The sequence below is a fragment of the Coregonus lavaretus genome (genome assembly GCF_964263955.1).
Source record: "Coregonus lavaretus genome assembly, chromosome: 8".
Classification (NCBI taxonomy): Eukaryota; Metazoa; Chordata; class Actinopteri; order Salmoniformes; family Salmonidae; genus Coregonus; species Coregonus lavaretus.
The window spans coordinates 34276481-34303686 of NC_139995.1; the positions used below are offsets into that span (position 1 = coordinate 34276481).

At 45.2% G+C, this 27206-nt stretch overlaps 1 protein-coding gene across 2 annotated transcripts in view; it reads right to left on the reverse strand.

The window, feature by feature from the left end:
- LOC311133845 (low-density lipoprotein receptor-related protein 1-like) overlaps positions 1-27206 on the reverse strand; it is a gene marked incomplete at its 5' end in the record, with an annotated part of 189959 nt that overhangs the window by 31942 nt on the left and 130811 nt on the right. For both annotated transcript variants that reach the window (XM_084167441.1, XM_084167442.1), the window contains 38 exons: positions 525-644; positions 762-899; positions 991-1131; positions 1241-1363; positions 1483-1605; positions 1873-2005; positions 2418-2524; positions 3422-3538; positions 3688-3813; positions 6530-6652; positions 8563-8799; positions 8898-8991; positions 9568-9716; positions 9836-10024; positions 10219-10424; positions 10644-10831; positions 10939-11058; positions 11180-11265; positions 11458-11641; positions 12923-13110; positions 13360-13500; positions 13660-13782; positions 13950-14078; positions 14236-14352; positions 14482-14604; positions 15735-15881; positions 16200-16313; positions 16442-16561; positions 16656-16784; positions 17043-17174; positions 17889-18081; positions 18187-18391; positions 18947-19136; positions 23734-24105; positions 24506-24630; positions 24897-25048; positions 26567-26693; positions 26808-26937. In XM_084167441.1, coding sequence (XP_084023567.1) covers positions 525-644; positions 762-899; positions 991-1131; positions 1241-1363; positions 1483-1605; positions 1873-2005; positions 2418-2524; positions 3422-3538; positions 3688-3813; positions 6530-6652; positions 8563-8799; positions 8898-8991; positions 9568-9716; positions 9836-10024; positions 10219-10424; positions 10644-10831; positions 10939-11058; positions 11180-11265; positions 11458-11641; positions 12923-13110; positions 13360-13500; positions 13660-13782; positions 13950-14078; positions 14236-14352; positions 14482-14604; positions 15735-15881; positions 16200-16313; positions 16442-16561; positions 16656-16784; positions 17043-17174; positions 17889-18081; positions 18187-18391; positions 18947-19136; positions 23734-24105; positions 24506-24630; positions 24897-25048; positions 26567-26693; positions 26808-26937 — 5661 coding nt within the window. The remainder of the gene's footprint in view (positions 1-524; positions 645-761; positions 900-990; positions 1132-1240; positions 1364-1482; positions 1606-1872; positions 2006-2417; positions 2525-3421; positions 3539-3687; positions 3814-6529; positions 6653-8562; positions 8800-8897; positions 8992-9567; positions 9717-9835; positions 10025-10218; positions 10425-10643; positions 10832-10938; positions 11059-11179; positions 11266-11457; positions 11642-12922; positions 13111-13359; positions 13501-13659; positions 13783-13949; positions 14079-14235; positions 14353-14481; positions 14605-15734; positions 15882-16199; positions 16314-16441; positions 16562-16655; positions 16785-17042; positions 17175-17888; positions 18082-18186; positions 18392-18946; positions 19137-23733; positions 24106-24505; positions 24631-24896; positions 25049-26566; positions 26694-26807; positions 26938-27206) is intronic.

A 27206-nucleotide genomic window follows, 5' to 3' on the forward strand; every position in this document is an offset into this window, starting at 1 on the left:
GTTTCCTCTCACTTCATCTGTTGACTTGACCTCAAGCCGAATTCCTCGCTCCTCCCTAGTTCCGCAGCTGGCCTGCCTTATCAGAGACTAACTAGACTGTTGCCCTTTGCCTCCCTCCTTAGAAACAGAATATGAACTTTCTGCACTTCCCCTTGTCTCACTCAGTACTTTTCCATACACCAATTTCCTATCCACCCTTCATTGACCCCAACATATACATGTAAAGTAATCAATAAGTTCTAGTATGGTAACATGAATAAGTATATTTGAAGGTAGAATCCAACAATACAATGCAATTTTCTTGCGTAGCTAAAAGCTATTTAACACACACACACACACACACACACACACACACACACACACACACACACACACACACACACACACACAATTATATTTTAGACTATTTAACCACACACATCCTAACACAGGCTTCAAACAGGGACAAATTCAGACAGGTTTCTGAAGACAGAGAAGCAGTAACTAACTGATTCACTGGTATTACTGAGCCGAGCAGTACTCACTGTCAACCTTGCAGGTGTCGTTGATCCTGGTGAAGTACTTGTGGCAGCTGCACTTGTGGGAGCCCTTGGTGTTGTTGCAGATGTGGGAACACACTCCAAACTGCTTACACTCATTCTTATCTGAGAACAAACCCCCAAAGCAAAATAATTCAGGTTACAGATCACTAGACTACACCAGACATTTAGTCATAACAGTAACAGAGTTTATTTGAACCAGTGTGTGGTGCTATAATGTACCTTCACATCTGTTGTTGCCTGTGGTCTGGAAGCCAAGTTTGCAGGAGCAGAAGGCCTCAGTGCCGTTCACCACACAATGGGCCTCATCACCATCGCCACACACTGTCCTGTTACTGCGGCAGTCGTTCAGGGCAGAGTCTGAATAGGACGAGACAGGATAAAGAGTAAAACTGAGAGACAATCACATAAACACACACAGAGACAGATGTGTCGATGATGTGACGCACACCTTTCTTGTTGCAGCCGATCTCATCAGAGCCGTAGTCCTCACAGTTGTTGAAGTAGTCACAGCGCAGGTTGGAGCTGATGCAGCGGCCGTTGGAGCACTGGAACTCATCTTTCTGACAGACTGGCGTGGTAGGAGGAGTCTCTGGAGGGACAGGGGTCATTATGTCAAGTCTATAACCATCCAGTCAACTCCGTAACTCTCTATTGTAAAAGTCCACTCCATAACTCTCTACCACTAGAAACAAACTCACGGCAGTTGAGCTCATCACTGTTGTCCCCGCAGTTGTCAACACCGTCACAGCGCCTGGCTAATGGCAGGCAGACACGGTCGTTGTGGCAGCGGAACTGCCTTGTGGGTGGGCACTGGAATTTCGCTGAGGGATGGAAAGAGATAGAGGAGGAGAGCATAGATGACAGGTGTGAGGTAGGAGTTGAAAGATCCTCAGTGACAGTGATCTATTATTGATGTCAGGGGTAATGGGGGGGGGCTCACTGCAATCCTCTGGGTTCTCATCAGAGTTGTCTCCACAGTCATCTTCTCCGTCACACTTCCAGGCCAGGGGCTTACACAGAGTGTTGTTACACTGGAACTCATCCAGGGGGCAGTGTCTACCCACTGAGACAGAAAGCGTGAAAGGGAGCAAGAGAGGAGAAATAGTTACTTTTCTCTATGAAATACATACCCACAACTTGTACTTAATGAACAGTATGCGTACAGTACAATAATGTGTGTGTATAACGTTTATTTATTTTTTCGTGTCAAATCGCCAGTTGGCAACCCATCCCTTATGGAATTAATTAACACATAAACAAACACTACAATAATTCACTGTGCTAATTCAGTGATAATTCTTCAGTGTAAGTGTTTGTGTGTAAAACTCACCTCCGCTGTCACACTTCTCCTCATCACTGCCGTCCATACAGTCAGGGTCTGCATCACAGCGCCAGCGGATGGGGATACAGTGGCCGTTCTTACACTGGAACTGATCACTGTCACACTTCACATCACAACCATTCTGCAAGAGGACACACAGGGACATAATTTACTACTATTATTATTATTATTATTATAATATCACTGATTCAGAGGGTTTAGGTTAAATGAGAAAGACTCATTTCGGTTGAATGCATTCAGTTGTGCAACTGACTAGGTATCCCCCTTTCCCTTAGCATGTTACTCTAATGACAATGCCATTCATGTGTAAATTAACAATTCTCTATGGTCCATTAACAATGTATTCATTGTGACAATGAGCTAGGACATATAATGTAGGATTGGAGATGGGGGATGGCGGTGATTATTAATATCACTAAGCTTTAACAAGAGATCATGTTTGGGGGCATGGAACAGTGAGGGAGCTTTCCCTTTCCATTCATTTGATGTGTGTAATTTTCCACTATTTTCAATAATGGTGTGTGTCCCTGTACCTCGTCTGATCCATCAGCACAGTCATGGTCTCCATCACACTTCCACCTGCCGGCGATGCAGCGACCGTTGGTACAGGAAAACTCACTCTCTGAACACTGCCTCGGCACTGGCGGGAGAGAGGAGAGGCGGGGAGAGAGAGAGGTGAGGAGAGGAGAGAGGGAGGAGAGGTGAGGAGAGAGGGAGGAGAGGTGAGGTGAGGAGAGGAGAGGTGAGGAGAGAGGGAGGAGAGGTGAGGAGAGAGGGAGGAGGGCAGAGGAAGGGTTGTGGGAAAGAATAAGAACTTCCGGACACAGACATATGTCACAGAAAGTCATGAGGGTAAATGGCTGTAACGATGGGGGAAAAGACAGAAAGGGACATATCAAAGGATTGGGGAATGGGAATGGGAGTACACTGGGTCACATGGTACAGGAGGGGTCTAGAAGGGCTGGTGGGATTGGGAAGGATGTTGGAATCTGGATAGAGTAGCTACACTTTTTAAGATACGAGTCAGGGAGGATAGTTCCTTTTTAAATGTTTTGTATCTCTTTCTTTCCTAATGGGAATAGGAGGGATATTTATTGTAGGAAGATACTTGGGGCTTGGGTAGATTGGGGGAAGGTCAGAGGTAGGTTGGGGGTGTTGGGGTGTTCGTGCTGATAGTGAAGAGACCTACCTCTAACCCACGCCAACAGGCCAGTGTGAAATGCAGAATAAACATGAGATGAGGTGTGCAAATTGTCACAAAGCAAATCTTGATCGTGCAGTGCAGTTGCGCGAACACACATACACAATCAACAATGTACCTTTAAAAACTATTCAATAATCTGTTTAGGGGAACCTATGTGGCTGAAACCATACAGTGAAAGAAGGTCTGTCCAGATGAAGGCAGATGTACAATACACATATATTATGTAGCTCTATTCTACCCATAATGATAAGGGACATGAGACAGGATCGTTAGCGATAGCCCTGGCCTCAAAGACATCAAGGGGAGCCTAAAGGCAGGACAGAGGGGACCTACCACACTTGTCCTCATCAGAGTTGTCTCCACAGTCGTTATCATAGTCACACTGCCAGCGACCAGGGACACAACGGTTGTTCTTACAGCGGAACTGGTACGGCTCACACGTCCTCTCATCTGAGGACACAACATATACAGTCAGAGTAGGAAGGAATTATAACAGATATTGTAATATTCTACAATTATGTAAAACACACAACACAAACGATGCTTGGGAATCTCTCCATTCCTTTCGTTCTCCCCCCATCCCTCTCTCCATCACTCACCACACTCCTCCTTGGGTTCGTCTGATGCGTCTCCACAGTCGTCCTCTCCGTCACACTTCCATCGGGCCGGGATGCAGCGACCAGAGTCCTTACAGCGGAACTCATCCACGCCACACGTCATCTGGGCTGGGGAGAGAGTGGGAGGGAGGGGGAGAGAGAGGGCGAGAGAGATATCGGGGGATGTTAGATATCAGAGAATAAAAAGCAGGGAGGTAGAAAGAGGGAGGGACAGTGGTCAAAAACTGTAGTGTAGAGCAGAGATGGGCTATTTTGATGGGGATCACAAAAAAATCTAAACTCATAATAAGTTAAGAGTTAATTTCCTGCAATTCTACACATTTTGTCATGGGGCGGAGAGAAGATTTTGCAAATTTACAACAAATTTCCATAGTGTGGAGAGCAATGTTTGCAGCTTTTAATCAGATCTCTGATTGATATCTGGGGCCCCCAGTCAGTAATTCGACCATGAAAACTACAAGTTTAGATAGCTGAAATGGGCTAATTGAGTGACTGTCAGTGACTGACAAGAGAAAAACTGCACAACCAAATTTCGAAATTGCACCTTGAGTATTCTACTATTCTAACTCTCAACAGTAAGTCGAGACCCCGACTGAGTTCCCACAAAAATAATATAATAATATTGATCCGTGGGCCTGCAAAAGGGGGGCCACCTCCAGTTGCCCATCCCTGGTGTAGAGAAAGAGAGGGTATAACGCCCACATACTCAACTGGCAGACTGCGGTCCGGATCCGACCCAGAACGGGGTCGATACGGGCCGCGGATCCAGACTACAATATATATATATACAGTTGAAGTCAGAAGTTTACATACACCTTAGCCAAATACATTTAAACTCAGTTTTTCACAATTCCTGACATTTAATCCTAGTAAACATTCCCTGTCTTAGGTCAGTTAGGATCACCACTTTATTTTAAGAATGTGAAATGTCAGAATAATAGTAGAGAGGATGATTTATTTCAGTTTTTATTTCTTTCATCACATTCCCAGTGGGTCAGAAGTTTACATATACTCAATTAGCATTTGGTAGTATTGCCTTTAAATTGTTTAACTTGGGTCAAACGTTTCAGGTAGCCTTCCACAAGCTTCCCACAATAAGTTGGGTGAATTTTGGCCCATTCGTCCTGACAGAGCTGGTGTAACTGAGTCAGGTTCCTTGCTCGCACACGCTTTTTCAGTTCTGCCCACACATTTTCTATAGGAATGAGGTCAGGGCTTTGTGATGGCCACTCAAATACCTTGACTTTGTTGTCCTTAAGTCATTTTGCCACAACTTTGGAAGTATGCTTGGGGTCATTGTCCATTTGGAAGACCCATTTGCGACCAAGCTTTAACATCCTGACTGATGTCTTGAGATGTTGCTTCAATATATCCACATAATTTTCCTTCCTCATGATGCCATCTATTTTGTGAAGTGCACCAGTCCCTCCTGCAGCAAAGCACCCCCACAGCATGATACTGCCACCCCCGTGCTTCACGTTGGGATGGTGTTCTTCGGCTTGCAAGCAACCCCCTTTTTCCTCCAAACATAACGATGGTCATTATGGTCAAACAGTTCTATTTTTGTTTCATCAGACCAGAGCACATTTCTCCAAAAAGTACGATCTTTGTCCCCATGTGCAGTTGTAAACCGTAGTCTGGCTTTTTTATGGCGGTTTTGGAGCAGCGGCTTCTTCCTTGCTGAGCGGCCTTTCAGGTTATGTCGATATAGGACTTGTTTTACTGTGGATATAGATACTTTTGTACCTGTTTCCTCCTGCATCTTCACAAGGTCCTTTGCTGTTATTCTGGGATTGATTTGCACGTTTCGCACCAAAGTACATTCATCTCTAGGAGACAGAACGCGTCTCCTTCCTGAGCGGTATGACGGCTACGTGGTCCCATGGTGTTTATACTTGCGTACTATTGTTTGTACAGATGAACGTGGTACCTTCAGGCATTTTTAAATTGCTCCCAAGGATGAACCAGACTTGTGGAGGTCTACCATTTTTTTTGTGAGGTCTTGGCTGATTTATTTTGATTTTCCCATGATGTCAAGCAAAGAGGCACTGAGTTTGAAGGTAAGCCTTGAAATACATCCACAGGTACACCTCCTATTGACTCAAATGATGTCAATTAGCCTATCAGAAGCTTCTAAAGCCATGACATCATTTTCTGGAATTTTCCAAGCTGTTTAAAGGCACAGTCAACTTGTGTATGTAAACTTCCGACCCACTGGAATTGTGATACAGTGAATTATAAGTGAAACAATCTGTCTGTTAACAATTGTTGGAAAAATTACTTGTGTCATGCACAAAGTAGATGTCCTAACTGACTTGCCAAAACTATAGTTTGTTAACAAGAAATGTGTGGAGTGGTTGAAAAACGAGTTTTAATGACTCCAACCTAAGTGTATGTAAACTTCCAACTTCAACTGTATATATATATATATATATATATATATATATATATATATATATATATATAAATAAATAAAAATGGGGGAACTCTGTTGGGCATTGACCCCTAGTATCATGTAAACACATATAAGACATGGAAACATTTGTAGAATTGCAGGAATTATGCTTTAAAACTGCACAATTTTCTCTCCGCCAACAAGAGGAGTGTGAACAGTTTGGGGTTACATGCGTTGTGCGGTGGGGGTTTGTTACTACGCCGATAAAATGACAATATCCATCCGGAACTTTGCCACCTAGGAAATTTGTGTGACCGGACCTTCTTAAATACTTCAGTACCACTGGTAGAGAGAGAAAATAAGGAAGAGGAATCGAGGAGAAGGGAGAAAGAGAGAGATGCTAGATGTCACAGTAGAGTGGGTCCTTACTGCAGTTGGCAGGCTCATCAGATCCGTCCACACAGTCATTGTCCCTGTCACACACCCAGACACGAGGGATACAGCGCTTGGTGATGGCACACTGGAACTGGTTAGGAGCACACGTCACATCCGCTGCAGGGGACAGAATGGAGAAGAGACAGTCACTTACCAATATCCTTACATGATGCATTGCTTTCTCTCCTAGTCTCAAAGTCTTTGAAAACATACATTTAAAATAATTATACATTTCATTTCAATGTGCGTAGAAAACATAATAGGTTGAACACTGATTTGAAAAGACTATAAGTTGGTGCAGTACACTACAGGTTGGATATCCTCCATATTCAGGGGTTAAAGCAAAACAAAATCCCATGACAGTATGAAAATGTATGCACTCACTAACTGTAAGTCGCTCTGGATAAGAGCGTCTGCTAAAATGACTAAAATGTAAAATGTAAATGAATGAAACTTAAGCCGATCTCAGATCGATTGTCTGGGGCCAAGTTAACCTCCCCTTTTATATAAGAAAGTCATCATGCTTTGAGGGAAAGAGGATCATTTTGTACCTGTATTAAACTGCGAGTTTGTCCTATTCCAGTCCCTTGCTTAAGGGGTCCTCCCCAGGATACATTTTATGTAGAAGGACTGAGAACTCCATTACAAAGTACACTACATGACCAAAATATGTGGACACCTACTCGTCGAACATCTCATTCCAAAATCATGGGTATTAATATGGAGTTGGTCCCCCCTTTGCTGCTATAACAGCCTCCACTTTTCTGCTCAGGCTTTCCACTAGATGTTGGAACATTGCTGCGGGGACTTGCTTCCATTCAGACACAAAAGCATTAGTGAGGTCGGGCACTAATGTTGGGCCATTAGGCCTGGCTCGCAGTCGGCGTTCCAATTCATCCCAAAGCTGTTCGATGGGGTTGAGGTCAGGGCTATGTGCAGGCCAGTCAAGTTCTTCCACACTGATCTCGACAAACCATTTCTGTATGGACCTCGCTTTGTGCACGGGGGCATTGTCATGTTGAAACTGTTGCCACAAAGTTGGAAGCACAGAGTCGTTTAGAATGTCATTGTATGCTGTAGCGTTAAGATTTCCCTCCACTGGAACTAAGTGGCCTAGCACGAACCATGAAAAACAGCCACAGACCATTATTCCTCCTCCACCAAATATTACAGTTGGCATTTTGCATTGGGGCAGGTAGCGTTCTCCTGGCATCCGCCAAACCCAGATTAGTCTGTCGGACTGACAGATGGTGAAGCGTGATGCATCACTCCAGAGAACGCGTTTCCATTGCTTCAGAGTCCAATGGCGGCGAGCGCATGGTGATTTTAGGCTTGTGTGCAGCTGCTCGGCCATGGAAACCCACTTCATGAAGCTCCCGACGAACAGTTCTTGTGCTGACATTACTTCCAGAGGCAGTTTGGAACTCTGTAGTGAGTGTTGCAACCGAGGACAGACAATTTTTACATGCTACGCGCTTCAGCACTTGGCAATCCAGTTCTGTGAGCTCGTGTGGCCTACCACTTCACAGCTGAGCCGTTGTTGCTCCTAGACGTTTCCACTTCACAATAACAACACTTACAGTTGACCGGGGCAGCTGTAGCAGGGCAGAAATTTGACGAACTGACTTGTTGGAAAGGTTGCATCCTATGACAGTGCCACGTTGACAGTCACTGAGCTCTTCAGTAAGGCCATTCTACTGCCGATGTTTGTCTATGAAGATTGCATGCTGTGTGCTCGATTTTATACACCTGTCAGCAACGGTGTGGCTGAACTAGCTGAATCCACTAATTTAAAGGGGTGTCCACACACAAACACACACAGGGGATTAGAAATGATGCAGACAATTACATTGATGGAAGCTACAATCTGCAATATTAAAGCTGATCTACACCCCCCCCCAAAAAAAAAAACACCTCTCCAGAATCCATATGACAGAAATCAGTCGCAGTGAAGGAGAACTTTAACCCCTGTCCATATTCCCTTTTTTTTAACCCCTCCATACTAGTAGCCAAGGCAGTCTACTCACGGCAGTCTATCTCGTCCTCCCCCTCTCCACAGTTGTCCTGGCCGTTACAGCGGAAGATCCCAGGGATACAGCGGCTGGGGTGCCTACACTTAAACTGACTGGGCAGACACACGTGGATGTCACAGTTTGCCTCGTCAGAGTTGTCCTGGCAGTCGTTGTCTCCGTCACAGATGTAGGCTGGGTTGGTACAGATACCTGTACCACACTGGAACTGGCCTGGCCTGCACTTGAACTCAGCTACAGGGTGATACCAATACAACATCAGTCAACCAGGACTCCAATACAGTACAGCTATGATAGATAGTGTTCATGGACTAGGACTGTCGGTCACTCACGGCATTCCGCAGGCTCGTCTGACCGATCCCCACAATCATCCTCTGTGTCACACTTCCACCAGAACGGAATGCACTTGTCATTCTTACACACAAACTGCAGGGAACGAGAGAGAGCGAAGAGATGGATAGAGAGGGGGAAAGCAAGAGGGACCGAGGAAGAAAGAGACGGTGGAGGAAGAGAGAGAGGAAAGATTCATTCTGACTACATCATATCAAATGTTATTACCGTGAAATGCTTTCTTACATATCCTTAACCAACAATGCAGTTAAGAAAATATTTACTAAATAAACAAAACAAAAAAGTAACACAATAAAAGAACAATACTGAGGCTATATACAGGAGGTAAAGGTACTGAGTCAATGTGCGGGGCTACAGGTTAGTCGAGGTAATTTGTACATGTAGGTAGGGGTAAAGTGACTATGCATAGATAATAAACAGCGAGTAGCAGCAGTGTAAAAACAAAGGGGGGGGGGGGGTCAATGCAAATAGTCCGGGTGGTGGTCTTTGACTATTTTGGGCCTTCCTCTGACACCGCCTAGTATATCGGTCCTGGATGGCAGGAAGCTTGGCCCCAGTGATGTACTGGGCTGTACGCACTACTACTACATAAAGGCAGAGAAGGACACACAACATCATGAAACAGCTAAGAGACAAGTTGGCTAAACTCACCTGACTGGCGGTGCAGTTGGACATACACTGCCTCCCATCACTGGACAGGTAGAAGTTAGTGGGACAGGCACACTTGTACCCCCCACCAGGTGACAGCAGGCACAGGTTACTGCATCCTCCATTGTTGGTCTGACATGGGTGGTTGGCCACTGTGGGTTAACCAAACACACACACATACACACACATTAGGCCCAGGTCAGGGGTGTGCAAGCACACATCCATAGATGACTGGGTGTTTAGGTGGCAGTAACAGTAGACTTACTCATACCCTCTGGCTGGCGGTAAGGGTGGTAGATGTGGATGTCCATGGGCCGGTGCAGGGTGCTGATCAGCATGGTCTTGTTGGTGCCCAGGGTTTTGTGACACCTGTTGATGGACCTGGTCTCCCAGTCGGTCCAGTAGATGTACTCCTCAAACAGAGTCATGGCAAAGATGTGGGGGATGTCCTGGCGCAGCACTGCAGGGTGGGGAAGCACACAGAGAAACAGACACGTCAGAAACAAGCGGATTGTCTACCAACAGTGATGTATTTACTGATGTGTGTGGTGTGTATAGTGTATGTGAGTTCTGTTTCATGTGTGTGTTGTAATATCAATATATGTATCAAAAGATGTGTGTATGATAGTGTGTGTGTGTGACGGTGTGTGTTACCCGTGTGTCTGTTGGTTCCATCCAGGCTGGCAAACTCTATGTAGTCCTCTCTGGCGTCTGCCCAGTAGATGCGGTCGTTGATGAAGTCCAGAGTGAGGCCGTTGGGCCAGGTGATCCTGTCCTCTACAATCACAGTCCTGTTGGCGCCATCCATCCCTATCCTCCCTATGTGGGGGTTGTCACCCCAGTCGGACCAGTACAGGTACCTGGCAGGGACACAGCTCAGTGAGAGGCTTCAGAACCACTCAGGACACCCATGTGAGTGGTCATAATATCGCACTACATTCTCAGCAAAGTTAGGATCAATGCCATTCTCTCTTGTACTAAAATAATAAATCCTATATACTCAACATTTGAACACTATATTCAATATTTGAGCAGCACTCATCAATTAGAAAATCTTAAAGTTATATTTATGTTCATACCCGTTTCGTACGTCGACTGCCACAGCGCGTGGTTCCCTCAGACCGGTGTTGACCAGGACCGTCCGGTAGGCCCCGGTCAGCTTTGACACCTCGATGGTGTCCCGCCCCTTGTCACACCAGTACAGGTTCCCTCCCACCCAATCAACAGCTAGACCATCAGGGTTGCTGAGAGATGTGCGGTGAAGAACCTGCCAAAGAGCCAATCAGAAGTCCTGGTTCAGTTCCTTTCGTCCAAATGTACCAATCAAATGTTGTATGTTTCTAAGAGGTCAAAAGGTCATGGACCCACACTGACCTGTACATCGCTGCCGTTGATGTGCATGCGTCGTATCATGCTGCCCTGAGTGGTCACGTCTGTCCAGTAGATCATCTGCTGTCTGTAGTCAAAATCCAGCGCCACCGCATTGTTCAGACCCTAATGCATACACACACACAAAATGGGAGAGAAGAGATCAATTTAGTGTGATGGTCAAAGGGTGCAATGGGTTATTTCAACCTGTTTGCAAGTCTATGAGGTGTTGAGGCTCCAGTCTCACCTGTTTGAGCAGGGTGTAGTTGGAACCATCCAGGTTGAGTTTCCTCAAGTAGTAACGATTGGCAAAGATCAGGAAGGGCTCCTCCTCTGGACAAAATATATATTTTGATGTAGATTAGGTCAACAAGCTCAAACTGAGTCCCTCTTCACACATGCATGAAGCTTATTAATTAAGATGTGATTGATTCCGTGGGTAGAGCTCTATGGTGCAACCAACCCCCATACGCCCCTTCAGATCTTAACCCCCCATACACCACATTACACCCCTCCATGTCTTACCGGAGGTGGACTTGCAGATGGTGGGGTCGCTGGGGCTGAGCTGGAAGCCCTCCACACAGAGACAATGGAAGGATCCGTGGGTATTGATGCAGCGCTGGGTGCAGGGGTAGCTGGTCGTACACTCGTCTATGTCCACGCACGTCTTCCCATCATCCTTCAGACGGAAGCCAGGATGGCATCTGCACTGCACGGTCACACAGGAGAGGAGAGGACAGGACAGGTAAGGCTGTGTGTACTACTTCACAGTTGTTAACCTTTCCGTCAATAGTTGTTACGTAGTTGACAATATAAATGGTAACGACTACAAATTAAAAGTCATCATCATTAACTATTCATTTTAGAGACGCTCTCCAGATGTACAGTACCAGTCAAAAGCTTGTACACACCTACTCATTCAAGGGTTTTTCTTTATTTATACTATTTTCTACATTGTATAATAATAGTGAAGACATCAAAACTATGAAATAACACATATGGAATCATGTAGTAACCAAAAAAGTGTTAAACAAATCAAAATATATTTTATATTTGAGAATCTTCAAATAGCCACCATTTGCCTTGATGACAGCTTTACACACTCTTGGCATTCTCTCAACCAGCTTCATGAGGTAGTCACCTGGAATGTATTTCAGTTAACAGGTGTGCCTCCTTAAAAGTTATTGCGTTTGAGCCTATCAGTTGTGTTGTGACAAGGTAGGGGTGGTATACAGAAGATAGCCCTATTTGGTAAAAGACCAAGTCTATATTATGGCAAGCACAGCTCAAATAAGCAAAGAGAAATGACAGCCCATCATTACTTTAAGACATGAAGGTCAGTCAATCCGGAAAATGTCAAGAACGTTGAACGTTTCTTCAAGTGCTATGATGAAACTGGCTCTCATGAGGACCGCCACAGGAAAGGAAGACCCAGAGTTACCTCTGCTGCAGAGGATAAGTTACGCCATCCAATCTGGTTTGTGCATAGTGGGACTATCGTTTGTTTTTCATCAGGACAATGACTGAACACACCTCCAGGCCGTGTAAGGGCTATTTGACCAAGAAGGAGAGTGATGGAGTGCTGCATCAGATGACCTGGCCTCCACAATCACCCAACCTCAACCCAATTGAGATGGTTAGGGATGAGTTGGACCGCAGAGTGAAGGAAAAGCAGCCAACAAGTGCTCAGCATATGTGGGAACTCCTTCAAGACTGTTGGAAAAGCATTCCAAGTGCAGCTGGTTGAGATAATGCCAAGAATGTGCAAAGCTCAAGGCAAAGGGTGGCTACTTTGAAAAATCAAACATCTGAACTATATTTTGATTTGTTTAACACTTTTTAGGTTCCTACATGATTCCATATGTCTTATTTCATAGTTTTGTTGTCTTCACTATTACTCTACAATGTAGAAAATAGTAAAAAATTAAGAAAAACCCTTGAATGAGCAGGTGTGTCCAGACTTTGACTGGTACTGTAGGTGCATCCTTACCTTGAAGCCTATCGTGAGATCCTCACAGAGCTGGGAGCAGCCACTGAGCTTGCTGTTCAGACACTCATTGATGAAGCAGTTGAGCTCGTCAGTGCCGTCACCGCAGTCGTCATTACGGTCACATAGCAGTGTCTCGTTGACACAGTTCCCGTTACCGCAGGCGTATGCCGTGTCGTTACACTTCTTCTCTGTTTCGGTAAGAGGGGTTGGAGGAGAGGTTGAAAGAGGGTGGGTCAGAAGAGGAGAATAGTGAGTGAATATTTAAGGAAGAGGGGACTTGGTCCACACATTGGACTAAATCCGATTGACCAATTTAGCAGGGATTTAGTAAATTCCTTAAACTTCCTTGCAAATAGTGGGCTGAGAAGGAGATCTCTTAGCCCCCAGAGCAAATAGACAGTAAGCACCATCTCTCTGTGTGTGTGTCTCTCTCTAACCTGGGCTGTTGCAGCGGGGGTTCTTAGGGGCTTCGTCAGAGTGGTCATGACAGTCGAACTCTCCGTCACACTCCCAGGAGCTCTGGAGGAGGCAACGGCCGTTGGCACAACGGAACTCATTGGGCCCACACTTAGGGTACTCTGGAAGGACAATGCTTAGGTTACTTCCTATGATAAAAACAGTTTATTCACTCAAAATGTTAAAGACTAGCACACAGTCACAATTATAATATATGATAGTGTGTGAGTGTAAGAGACATGGTACCCTGGGACAACGGGAGTCAAGGGTCATCCACTCACCACACTCCAGGAACTCGTCAGAGCCATCACTGCAGTCATTGTCATGGTCACACACAAAGTGTTTGGGGATGCACTGTCTGTTTTGGCACATGAACTCATTCGCATCACAGGTGTTGTTGAACACTGACACACAGACACAGACATCAGTCAGTCAATAAGGTACTGCATTATGAAAATAATCTGTGTAACAAGTAATGATATAACGATGACTTGCATAGGACATACTTCCATAGGTAAACATCGATCAGGTATCAGTAATAATCCATTCCTCGGACTGATCCACTACTCACCACATCCAGCCTTGACACTCTCATCCACCCCGTCAGGACAGTCCATGTCCCCGTCACACTTCCAGTGCTGGGGAACACACACATGAGAGCCAGGACACTGGAAGGCATGTGGACTACACGTCTTATTCTCTGTCAGAAAAGAGGCAAGTGGGGAGGAGGGGAGACAGAATAGTTTTGAGTACATTTGTTTTGAATAAGTCTAGTATTTCCACTCTGTCGATTTCCACATAAGTGTCCTCCCTGTTTCATAGTGAGAGGTTGCGTGTTTGACGTGAATGACACTCACTGCACTTGCCGTCCTCGTCAGTCCCGTCACCACAGTCGTCAGCACCGTCACATACCCAGTGGTTGGGGATACAGCGGTGGTTACCGCACTGAAACTGGCTGGCCGAGCAAAACTTATCTAAAGGAAAGGGCAAGAAAGCAAAGCGGGTGGGGCGATGTAGAGAATGAAAGTCAGTCAGAAATGTGTGGTGAAAGACCATGAATATTAGCAGTGAATCCAGTAAAAAGGCAGCTGAGTTGAACTGACCACAGTGGGCCTCGTCAGCTCCATTCTCACAGTCGTTCTCCTTGTCGCAGGTCCAGCTTATAGGGATACAGCGACCACTGGGACACGCAAAGAATGGAGCAAAGCACTTGGTCTTCCTCCGGTCTGTTTGACAAACAGACAGACAGAGTGGTTAATATAGTAATATTAAAGTAGAGTGGCACTAAATAAACAGATATATGAAACTCACGGCAAGAGTAGCATGTTTGTAATAGATTGGCATATTTGTCTTGTTTACTGACAGACAAACAATTATATTTGTAATCCATTTTTCGAATTTTGCAGTTGTGTAATATCTTTGGTCCCTCTTTACTTTTCGCACTTATCTTGTATTTTAAAGAGTTTAATAGATGCAACACATGTGCTGTGTTAATGGCTGTGTTTTCTCTCTCAGGCTGATACAGAGAGACTCATCCATGCTTTTATTACAAGCAGGCTTGACTACTGTAATGCTCTCCTGTCTGGTCTACCCAAGAAAGCCATTGTTCAACTGCAAAACATACAGAATGCTGCAGCACGGGTACTGACCAAGACCAGACGGAGAGCACACAAACTTGTTTTAAGGTCTCTGCACTGGCTGCCTGTGAGTTTTAGAATTAATTATTCTATTGGTTTTTAAATCAATCCACGATTGTGCACCCCAATACATGTCAGACATGCTTTTAGGTTATGTACCCAGTAGGTCCCTCAGGTCCTCTGGCACTGGCCTTTTAACTATCCCAAAGCCTAGGTCCAAGAGGCATGGAGAGGCAGCATTTAATTATTATGCCCCCAGCATCTGGAATAGCCTGCCAGAGAACCTGAGGGGGCTGAAACTGTGGACATATTTAAAAGAGATCTTAAAACATATCTTTTCAGCTTTGCTCGTTCTGTTTTTGTCATTATTTTGTTTATTTATCTTATGTTTGTTGTGTAGTAAATATTTCAGCTTTTATTTTCATTGTTTTTTTCCTGTGAAGCATATGGTGGTATTTCATTCCATGTCTGAATGTGCTGTATAAATAAAGCTTGATTTGATTTTGAAGAGTCCAAATGTTTGTGTTTTAATGTAAACTCTGGGGGCTCCTCCAGCAGCTGGCTGCTTTAATGACATACACTGAGTCCACAAGGACAACACCCAGGAAACATTTGAGATGTTGCAGCTCATTGTGCGTGTGTTTAAGTGTCTATCTTTGTGTGTGTGCGGCATCTATGTGTGCATGTGTGTGTGCATGCATCCGCATGTGTGTGTTCACCTGGGCAGTTCCTCTCGTCAGAGTAGTCTCCACAGTCGTTGGCTCCATCACACACCCAGAAGGGGGTGTAACAGAGGCTGGTGAACTCACACTTCTGGAAGATCACACCCTTCACCCCCAGACGGAAGTAGCTGGAACAGTCGGTGGCTGCAGAACAGAGGGCAGAGGTTACACAGTGAGTCTAATAAAGTCTGTCTAAAAACTAATCTAGTTCATTAGCTTTAGCATCGTATCTAACTGTAAGGTGACATTATACAGCGCAATCCTGACTGAGGTAGTCTAGAGTTAAGTCTGGTTTAGAGTTACGTTTGATGTTAGATTTAGTTGAGTCTAGTCTAAAGATTAGTCTGTGGTCTTTCATGAGTTGAGTCAAGTCAAGAGTTAGGTCTGGGTTAGAGTTGAAACTATTGTTAGATTTAGTTGAAACTAGGTTCTAAGGTTCGTCTGGCGTCCAAGGTGACTCACAGCAGTTCATCTCATCGCTGGCGTCCTCACAGTCCACCACCTGGTTACACTTGCTGGAGTTGGTGATGCAGCGTCCGTCTCTGCACTGGAACTGCTCTGCTGTGCACAGGGTGGCTGAAACACACACACACACACGTTACACTGGTGAAATACTACACACAAACATACGAAATGTCCACAGAAAAACCACCACAAACTAGCCCCCAGAGGGTACACTGCATGAGATAGCTAGCACTGCTTACTGTTGCAAAAGAGTTCGTCTGAGTTGTCCCCACAGTCGTCCTGTCCGTTACACCAGGAGCTGTGTCCCACACACCGGCCGTTCACACACCGCCTGTAGCCCTTCTTACAAACACGGTTAGCTGGAGCCGAGGGGCAGGAGAAGATATCATTAGAAACATTACATTATGGCTTATAGAGGTACTGTAAAGCAATGTCCCCGTCTGTCTCACTCACCGCAGTAGGACTGTTTCTCGTCTGACTTGTCCTTGCAGTGGGCCATACCATCACAGGTCAGAGAGTAGTTCACACAGTCTCCGTTCCCACACTCAAACTCATCTACACTGCTGCATGTGGTGTTCAGGGCTGATAGAGATGGAGAGAGAGAAAAGGAGAAGGGGAAAGAGACACTTAACTGCACCATCATAAAAATAACATGGTTTTAGTGCTGAATGTTCCAAAGTAGGCTTGAAACATTAGCACCATTGGCTGTTCTTACATCAGTAATGACATGACAAAATGCTCTCATCCACTCTCCCTCCCCATGCACTAGTTCTCTCATTTCTCCATACCCTTCCCTATTCCCTCTTCCCCGCTCTCGTCTCCTCCTCCCCCCTTTCTCACCAACGCAGGTGTTGTCCTCCAGCAGTTTCCTCTCGCCATCGCCACGGCACGTACAGTTGACCCTGCCCTCTGAGGTCAGGATACACAGGTCCTGACAACCTCCGTTGTTCAACCGACAAGGCGAGAACTCACCTACACACAGAGAGAGAGGGTTAGAACATGCATGCACACTCCCGCACATGCATTCGACACGTACGCACGCACACATACATACACACACACACACACACACACACAAACAGTGTTCAGAAACCAACACAGCTCTCCTGCTACTTGAGTCTAATATAAACTGACACAATCTAAATAGGATTTGTTGCAATTACCACGGGTTCACTGTGTGTGTTGTGAGTGAGAGTGGGGAGGACGTAGGCAAGTAGGAAGTCAATGTTGAGGTAGAATGTGTGTGTGTGTGTGTGTGTGTGTGTGTATGGGGGGGGGGGGGGTTAAGAAAGATAGAGCCATTGATTTGGAGTGAAAGAGGGAGATTGAAAGCTCACTGAAATGAACAAGTGTGAATTGAACTGGACGAGGTGGCATGGAACTGTTGGAACAGAAGATGGGGTGTGTGTGTGTGTGTGTACAGGGTGATGGATGGGGCAGTGGATTCTCAGGTGTATGGAGCTCCTCTCAGCTGTGTCACACTCTCTGATTACTTCTGGCACCTCATTAACTTTGGTGGCGCAGCAGGTGTGTGTGTGTGTGTGTATGCAGGTATGTGTGTGTGTGTGTGTGTGTGTGTATCACTCTGCTTGCCCCCGCCAACCCCCCAATCACCCACTCCTTTATCTGCCCCCCCTCCAAAAAAAAACATCCACCCAAACCCCAACCTCTTTCCTTAGAACTCACAGCTATTGGTGTCGTTGGCCACAGCGACTATGCCCATTGGCTGCTGGGGGATGTCGGCTCTGAGGAGTTTCATGTCTCCGCCCACGTATTTGTTGGCCCTGAGGACGGCCCTGCGGACCCAGTCAGTCCAGAAGATGTAGTCCCCATACACCGCCAGGCCAAACGGATGGACTGGCTCATTCTTCAACACCACCTACAGGGGGCAGCAGGGAAAGTTAAACCAATGAGTGGGCTTTGTGAGTGTGGGTGGGTTTTTGTGTGTACATAATCTCTGTGTCTGTGTGTGTGTGTCACTCACATAGCGCCGGCTGCCATCATACTCGCAACGTTCGATCTTGTCCAGGGTGGCGTCGGAGAAGTAGAGTTTCTCAGCACGGTGGTCTATGGCCAGGCCGTTTGGGGTGCGGATGTCACTCCCGATGATCACCAGTACATTGTTACCAGACAGGGTGGCACGCATGATACTGGGGGACTGCTCGTTCCAGTTGGTCCAGAACATCAGGCTGGTGGGTGACAACACAAGAGGGAACTTGAGTATATAATGCAGATGTGTGTAAACGTCCACGACAGTGATGGGTTTCTGATTCAAATGGCACAATTGGTTTAAGCATGGTGCTTCCATTCCAACACCAGATTTATAGCTTCTCGCATGGGCCACATACTGTATACAGCATACTGAATATATTAGTTAACTTTGTCACTTTGGATCAATGGATCTGCTAAATGACCAGATTATATTAAGATTCCAAAGTGGTGCATGATTTGATTAGTTAAACACTATCCAGAGAGAGGCAGTGAGAAAATCAATGAAAATCTACTTACAGTAAAGCTAAGCTATCTATACGGCCCCTTTAATCCATTCAAAACCTTATGATAATGATCAGTATATGGGAATATGGGAACAGTAGCTAGTTTCAGATTAACTGCAACGGTCAAGCATCAGATACCTGACAATGTAATAAAGACTAATCAAATCCATATAAATTAAAACCCTATGATCTGGGTCAGAAACTTGTAACATTGCGATTTATGACCATTACGGTCCAAGAGACACTCACTTCTGACACTCGTCCAGTACGAAGGCCCGGGGGTGGTCATTTCCAGACATGGTGACCACGACGTCGCGGTCCCAGGCGCCCCAGCGGTTCTGGTTCACTGTGTGGCGGGTGATGGTAGAGGTGGTATAGCTGGTCCAGTACAGAGTGTCCCAGCCACGATGGTACGCCAGGCCCTCCACCGAACCCACATCTAATAGGGAGAGAGGGGGAAAGAAGGGGAGAGAGAGCGAAAGAGGTAGGATGAGCAGAGATGGGGGGGGGGGGGGGGTGGGAACAGAGAGAAAAAAGGGCAGGGAAAGAAAGAGACGGAGGGAGGGAGGAGAAGCGACAAACACACACATCAACCCCAGTTGCATGTTAAAAGGACATGACTGGCAGTAGCACAGAGCTGGCGGACAGCGCAGACCATACAGAGCAGAGCAGGATGCCATAGCAGAGGAGGTACAGAGACTACGTACGGAGGACATGACAGGCCACTGGTAATGATCTAGAACACTCTGATCTAAGGCTTTCATCCAACTAACAGCTTTCCAAAAGGTCATGACAGAAATGGCTAACAGCTAGCAGCATATCCCATGCCATTGCTCTTTTTTACTGAGAATGTTCACTGCATTTTTCTGCTCCACAGCCTTCTAATGAGTAACTGGCTGAGGTAGCCCAGCCCACCCCACCCCAGCCAAGCCCACCACACCCCAGGTCAGAGCAGAGGAGACTGAGGAGTGGAGAGCTGGCCAAGATGGAGGAACACACTGTGCTGCACTGGGAGAGAGAGAGACTGGGAGAGACCTGCTGCTCTGGTGGTGGAGACACACGCACAGTCACACTCTCTCACACACAGACACAAACACATCTGCCAAGGACACTTTGGAGTTACACACAACACACAGTCATGCACAACTCATTTTGCCAAAAGACTAATAGTCACCTGCTTGTTATCCCAGAGAAACAGAGGGACTGGAATGATTTAAGGGTGTTTTCACATATAGTCCTTTTTAAAAGAACATATCTCAGTCCTCTTTAAAGCAAAATAACTCAGTTCTCTTTGTATTCACACTGCCCTTGCCTTTGAATGACTCAACTCTTTTGCTAGTTCACTTCACCTATTTTGTGGTCTGTGTCCACTTTGCATTCACACTGCTACGTGAATAAATAGCAGAAGAATAACTGCAGATTAAATAATGCTGTAATTGTAAATTGTACACCAAATGTGCCCCTTTAAGAGCTAGAATAGATTTTGTACCCTGTTGTGATTCTCTTCTCACCAAATATGTTGTCGTCTTCTCACACTATTCAAATCCCACAATGGAATAAACAGCTTATAAAGTGCTCTTAACCTATTGATCACATATTGTAAACAAATAATCTCAAACTATAAACTCCACACGTATCTGTGCATCCTTGACAATCGGTAATCAATATCCAAAAACAGCACACGTTTTTTATGCAAACCTGTACATCATCATCTTCTCTCTTATGTGGCACCAATTATTATTATTATTATTATTATTATTATTATTATTATTATTATTATTATTATTATTATTATTATTATTATTATTATTATTATGCCATTTAGCAGACGCTTTTATCCAAAGCGACTTAAAGTAATGTGTGCATACATTTTTACGTATGGGTGGTCCCGGGGATTGAACCCACTACCCTGGCGTTACAAGCGCCATGCTCTACCAATTGAGCTACAGAGGACCACAATCAATGTGAGGGGTTAGGGAAAGTGGAATACCTAGTCAGTTATATAACTGAATGCATTCAACTGAACTGTGTCTTCCGCATTTAACCCAACCCCTCTGAATCAGAGAGGTACAGAGGGCTGCCTTAATCGACATCCTTGTCTTCGGCGCCCGGGGAACAGTGGGTTAACTGCTTTGCTCAGGGGCAGAATGACAGATTTTCACCTTGTCAGCTCGGGGATTCGATCCAGCGCCCAACGCTCCTCCCGCCATGCTACCTATGGCAGGGGTAACAGTGTTGTGTTGCAGTAGTCTAGTGTGTGTTTGGGAATAATGACAAATGAGCCTGAGGAGCTTTGTGTTCACATTGCCCTAAAAAAGGGAACCAGACCATGGAATTCAAGCGGACAGAATTCAGACCACCTCTCAAGATGATCTCAGTTCGGTTCGCTTCGGGGGCTCTTTTGAGTCGTCGGAGTTCCTTTGGAGAGTTTACACTGCACAAAAAATTAAGCGAACCGCACTGAGACTGAGTTCACAAAAAATTGGCTGAAAGTGTGAAAACACAAAGTACATCACAGGTCTGGCCAGTGTCTCTGGGAGGTTCAACACAAGGTGGGACACTCTGCACTTCACCTACATCTCTCCATCTCAACTCCCCAGACATGAGTCATGGACTGGCTGCCAGCCTATTGTGAAAGATTATGAACGAAACCGAGCTAAGGACCTAAAAGCTGGATTGCAGAGCAAAGGTGTGCGATCTTAAAATAACTCCCCCTGGTTTACCCCTCTCATAAATCAACATTTTAAAAAATGTATGAAGTGCAACACTAAATCAGCTCCCTTTCAATTTCCTCTCTCTTCGGTGCTTTTAATAAATCGTCAGCCCGCAAGACTATACTCTCACATCCTCGTTTCTCGTTTCTTCACACCATTCTTTGCAGTAGATCTCTGTTCTGTGTGCTGCCTTACAGAGGAGCTGAAATGGAGGAGCTTGGTAGCTTATCCAGGAGCTTATCCTGAGCTTCACACACATTTTATGGCATTTATCTGGCTGTGATAACAGACCACAACACCCCAGCTGAGTGTGTGCTCTCAGGCCACATGTCAATAATTACCCGGATTTCTCATGTTGTGAGTGAGTGAGTGAGTGAGTGTGTGTGTGGTGACAAACTCTGAGCAGCTTTAGTTGTCCAGAACAGGTCCTCCCACTGACAACAGACCAACCCATCTCCCTCGGTTTTCACTGTCAAAGCCGTACAGTACAGACCACACAAGAGTTCACATTTTTTATTGTGATTGACCCCTTCCTTCAGCACCCTCCCTCCCTCTATCTCTCCAGAAATTCCTTCCTGTGGGCTTTGAATAGGCAGACTGTCGATTGCTTAGCAGTAGAAAACTGATTGAGACGTCATGCGGAGAAGCTTTCTGACGTGAGCTGACAGGAGACAGAGACATCCAGTGTTTAGAGCTCAGCAACACAGACCCAGCCGGCCTCCACTGTCAGCGGAGGTCGGACGTAGCAGGAATCCTGGGGAGAGACGGAGAGCCCGGCGGCTAGCTCAACACTACACTGTGTGCACAATTATTAGGCAAGTCAGTATTTTGACCATATCATCATTATTATGCATATTTCCCAACTCCAAGCTGTATAAACTGGAATGCTTATTTGATTTAAGCATACCATGTGTATTTGTGTAATGAGGGAGGGTGTGGCCTAAGAAGATCAACACCCTATATCAAGGTGTGTATAATTATTAGGCAGCTTCTTTTCCTCAGGCAAAATGGGCCAAAAAATAGATTTAACTGACTCTGAAAAGTCAAAAATTGTAAAAAGTATTTCAGAGGGATGCAGCACTCTTGAAATTGCTAAAATATTGGGGCGTGATCACAGAACCATCAAACTTTTTGTTGCAAATAGTCAACAGGGTCGCAAGAACCGTGTTGAGAAAAAAAGACGCAAATTAACTGCCAAAGATTTGAGAAGAATCAAAATGAAGCTACCAGGAACCCATTATCCTCCAATGCTGTCATATTCCAGAACTGCAACCTACCTTGTTCAATAATACAATTAATCCTCAAACATACAACTTGCCTAATAATTATGCACACTCCCCGCCTGCGCCCTGACTGTACTTTATGGGGACTGAAAATCTCATGTCTGAGAACGGCACAAAAACAGCTCTACAACTACAAAACCGTTTCTACCCAAATCTCCCTGATACACAACTATAACACTAAGCTGTGGTATGAAGCTCTTCAGCTCCAAGGTTCAACTGAGGGATAGCACTTGAAGTAAAGGAGGATCTGAACACTGTGAGAATCGAAGGCCTCTGTCTAGAGAGCCTCCTGGGACATGGCAGAGAACAGAGACATCCTGGAGAAAGACATTTCTGCTAGTAAAAATGAGTTTTTTAAAGGATGTGAGTGATCGTACACAGTAACAGTAATGCCATTCTTCCGCCAAATGTTCTTTATTTCTGTTATGTTCTTCTGAGATGAAGAGAATGAAGGTCTATCTGTGCCTCAGTCTGGGTTATGTTGTTGTGTACAGTGTGTTCCCAAACTGAGGTAGATATGAAAGCTTTCCACTTTGTTTTCCAGACTCAAAGAACGAATAGAGTTTGTGACAAGGTTTTCCTGTCATGTTTATCAGTTGGAGGTCCAAAACAAGTTTTGTAGGACTTTCTCTTTTAGAAACCCCTGCTGTTTCTTCCTGGAGACTGATATTCATTGAGGGGTCTGCTGTATATCACCACCACAGAGGGTCTGTTTTCAGTGGAGGAGGAGGATGGAGGGAGGGAGGGAGGGAGGGAGGGAGGGAGGGAGGGAGGGATGAAAGATGATACTTCACTAATTGGGTGAGAGAACCGTCTAACGGTGGGAAAACGTTTAATCACATTTCTCAAAGTCAAATAACCTGATTAACTAGTGCTTACGTACATTCACTTGGCCTTATCACATCACATTCACAACAGGGTAAATCAATGGAGTATGGGTTATGAGGGAAGAGAGGAGATTGATTGCTATAGGATTAGGGGGATGATAACAGATTGTATGAATAAGAGCGTTGAATATAGAGGAGGGTGAGTAACTTACTTTCCACCACCATCTTGCGGTCCAAACCATCATCATTGATCTGCTGAATGTTCCCAAAGTGGATGTCACTAAAGAAGATGCGATTGGCTCCTTTCCCTCCTCCACGGTAGTCAAACGTCAGAGCTATAACATTCTTCATGTGTTCAGGGTCCTCAAATGGTTTTATAGGAGCGTTTAGATTATTTTCATCCGATAGGTGAACACTCTTTAGAATAGTCCGTTCAGAGTAGAGTAAGTAGCCGTCGTAGTCACGGCAACCACGTCCATCCTCAGCCAACATACCGTGAGCACAGGCACATGTACGATCTGCGTTGCCACGGAAAAGACACAGTTGCTGGCACCCTCCATTGTTATCCTTACACACATTAGTTCCTGTGTAGAGAAACATATTTCATATTCACTGGGGGATGGGACAATTAAGTAGGCAGATCATTTTATGTTCAAATATGAAATTAAATGGCAAGATTAATAAAAGCATATTGAATGGGTTAGGTATATCAAATAAGTCTATTATAATTATTATATATATTTTTTTATTGTCACACACCGGGTAGGGGCAATGTGTTGTTTACAGGGTCAGCCATAGTAGTATGGCGCCACTGGAACAAATTAGGGTTAAGTGCCTTGCTCAAGGACACAGACATATCTTTCACCTATCGGCTTGGGTATTCGAACCAGCGACCTTTCGGTTACTGGCCAAACTACAGCATTATTGCCACATTTGAGTAGACTCTCTAAACTAACACATCCACAGTACATGGCTCCTGCCCACCTTGCTGCCTGGCCCTGTTGAACACTTTGATGTCTTTGAGCTGTACTCCGATGCCAGTGCGCAGGGGCACAGAGTCTGTAGCGTTGTCTTTGCTGCCTCGCTTTATGGAGCCATTGGCATGAGTCCTAAGACAGGCCAGAGAGGAGGGAGTGGGGAGGGGGGAGCGAGAGAGAGAGAGAGACATGACATCAGGGAGAGAGACAGACTAAGTAAAATAACAAGTGAGAGACAACGACTGAGAAGGAAGGTGACATGACAGAGAGCGATTGTGAATGAATTATAGATGCAATGAATAAGTGGAGGAGTGAATGTAACACACACACACACACAGAGAGCGAGAGCGAGATACATGTAGAGAGAGAGACCGACAGACAGACCGATGGACACGGACCTGTCACTCCAGTAGATGTAGCTTTCAAACACAGAGAGAGAGAACATGTCCATGTTGTTGTTTGCCAGCACCACCTCTCTGTTCTCTCCGGTCTCCAGGTTGATACGCTCTATCTTGTCTGTACGAGCATCACACCAGTACAGAAGACCCTCCTGCACACACACACATCGCAAGACAGTGAGTTCTGTGTGTGTTTGTGTGTATATACGCTGAGTATACAAAACATTAAGAACACCTGCTCTTTCCATGACAGACTGACCAGGTGAAAACTATGATCCCTTATTGATGTCATTTGTTAAATCCACTTCAAATCAGTGTAGATGAAGGGGAGGAGACAGGTTAAAGAATGATTTTTAAGCCTTGAGACATGGATTGTGTATGTGTGCCATTCAAAGGGTGATGGGCAAGACAAAATATTGAAGTGCCTTTGAACAGGGTATGGTAGTAGGTTCCAGGCACACCGGTTTGAGTGTGCAAGATCTGCAATGCTGCTGGGTTTTTCACACTCAACAGTTTCCCATGTGGATCATGAATGGTCCACCACCCAAAGGACATCCAGCCAACTTGACACAACTGTGGGAAGCATTGGAGTCAACATGGGCCAGCATCCCTGTGAAATGCTTTCAACACCTTGTAGAGTCCATGACCCGATGAATTGAGGCTGTCCTGAGGGCAAAAGGGGGCGTGCAACTCAATATTAGGAAGGTGTTCCTAATGTTTGGCATACTCAGTAAAACTATGATCCCTTATTGATGTGCATAATGGGACCATCTCGTCCAAAAAGTTGACTCAAGTTTGCCAAAAAGGACCTGGATGATCATCAAGACTCTTGGAAGAACATTCTATGGATAGATGATTCAAAAGTATAACTTTTTGGACGACATGGTTCCAGTAATGCCTGGTGAAAACCAAACTCTGCATTCCACAGTAAGAACATCATACCAAAGGTCAAGCATGGTGGTGGTGGTGTGATGGTTTGGGGATGCTTTGCTGCCTCAGGAACTGGATGACTTGCCTTAATAGAAGGAACCATGAATTCTGCTCTGTATCAGAGAATTCTACAGGAGAATGTCAGACCATCCGTCTGTGAGCTGAAGCGCAGCTGGGTCATGCAGCAAGACAATGATCCAAAACACACAATCAAGTCTACATAAAAATTGCTAAAAAGCAACAAATTAGAAGTTTTGGAATGGCCTAGTCAAAGTCCAGACCTAATCCCAATTGAGATGTTGTGGCAGGACTTGAAACGAGCAGTTCATGCTTGAAAACCCACACGTCACTGAGTTAAAGCAGTTCTGCATGGAAGAGTGGGCCAAAATTCCTCCACAGCGATGTGAGAGACTGATCAACAACTACAGGAAGCATTTGGTTGGAGTTATTGCAGCTAAAGGTGGCACAACCAGTTATTGAGTGTAAGGGGGCAATTACTTTTTCACACAGGGGAAATGGGTGTTGCATGACTTTGTTTATGAAATAAATATGTAATTGTTGTGTTATTTGTTCACTTATGTTCCCTTTATCTAATATTAGGTTTTGGTTGAAGATCTGATAACATTCAGTATCACAAATATGCAAAAGTAGAGAAAATTAGAAAGGGGGCAAATACTTTTTCATAGCACTGTATATGTGTGTGTGTGTGAGAGAGAGAGAGTTTGTGTGTTATACCATACCTGGTAGTCTATGGAGATGCCATTAGGCCAGCTGATGCTGACGTTGACCAGTACAGCTCTCTGAGAACCGTCCAGGCGAGACCTCTCGATCCGTGGGTACTGACCCCACTCTGTCCAGAACAGATACCTGTAAACACACACACACAAATATATACACAGTAAGAGAGAGGTCACTATTCTCTTTCCCTCCATTTAACAGAGGTTAGAGGTTAGGGTTACCCCCTCCCCCCACTGTCCTCACCCTTTCTCTGGGTGGACAGTGATGGCACGGGGCTTGTCCAGGCCCTGGGTGATGACCACGTAGCGGAAGGATCCATTCAGTCTAGCCACCTCAATCACATCAAAGCCCTGGTCAGTCCAGTAGATGTTCCCTATGGAGGGTCAAGACAGAGCACCAACACTCAATACAACAATAATACAGACCTGTCACACTTTAGCTACAGTGTCTTTTAAACAATCAACATGTTTTACAGTACAAGAGCTTCAATGGGATCAACCACAATAGTCTAACTGATTCAGGAGTTCTGCGGAAGGTTACTGTATGTTGTGGGGTAAATACATGTATATTGCCACTGTATATAACACTACATCTAAATACAACTAAGCTAATGGAGAATGCAGTCATTATTGTTGGGTTGGT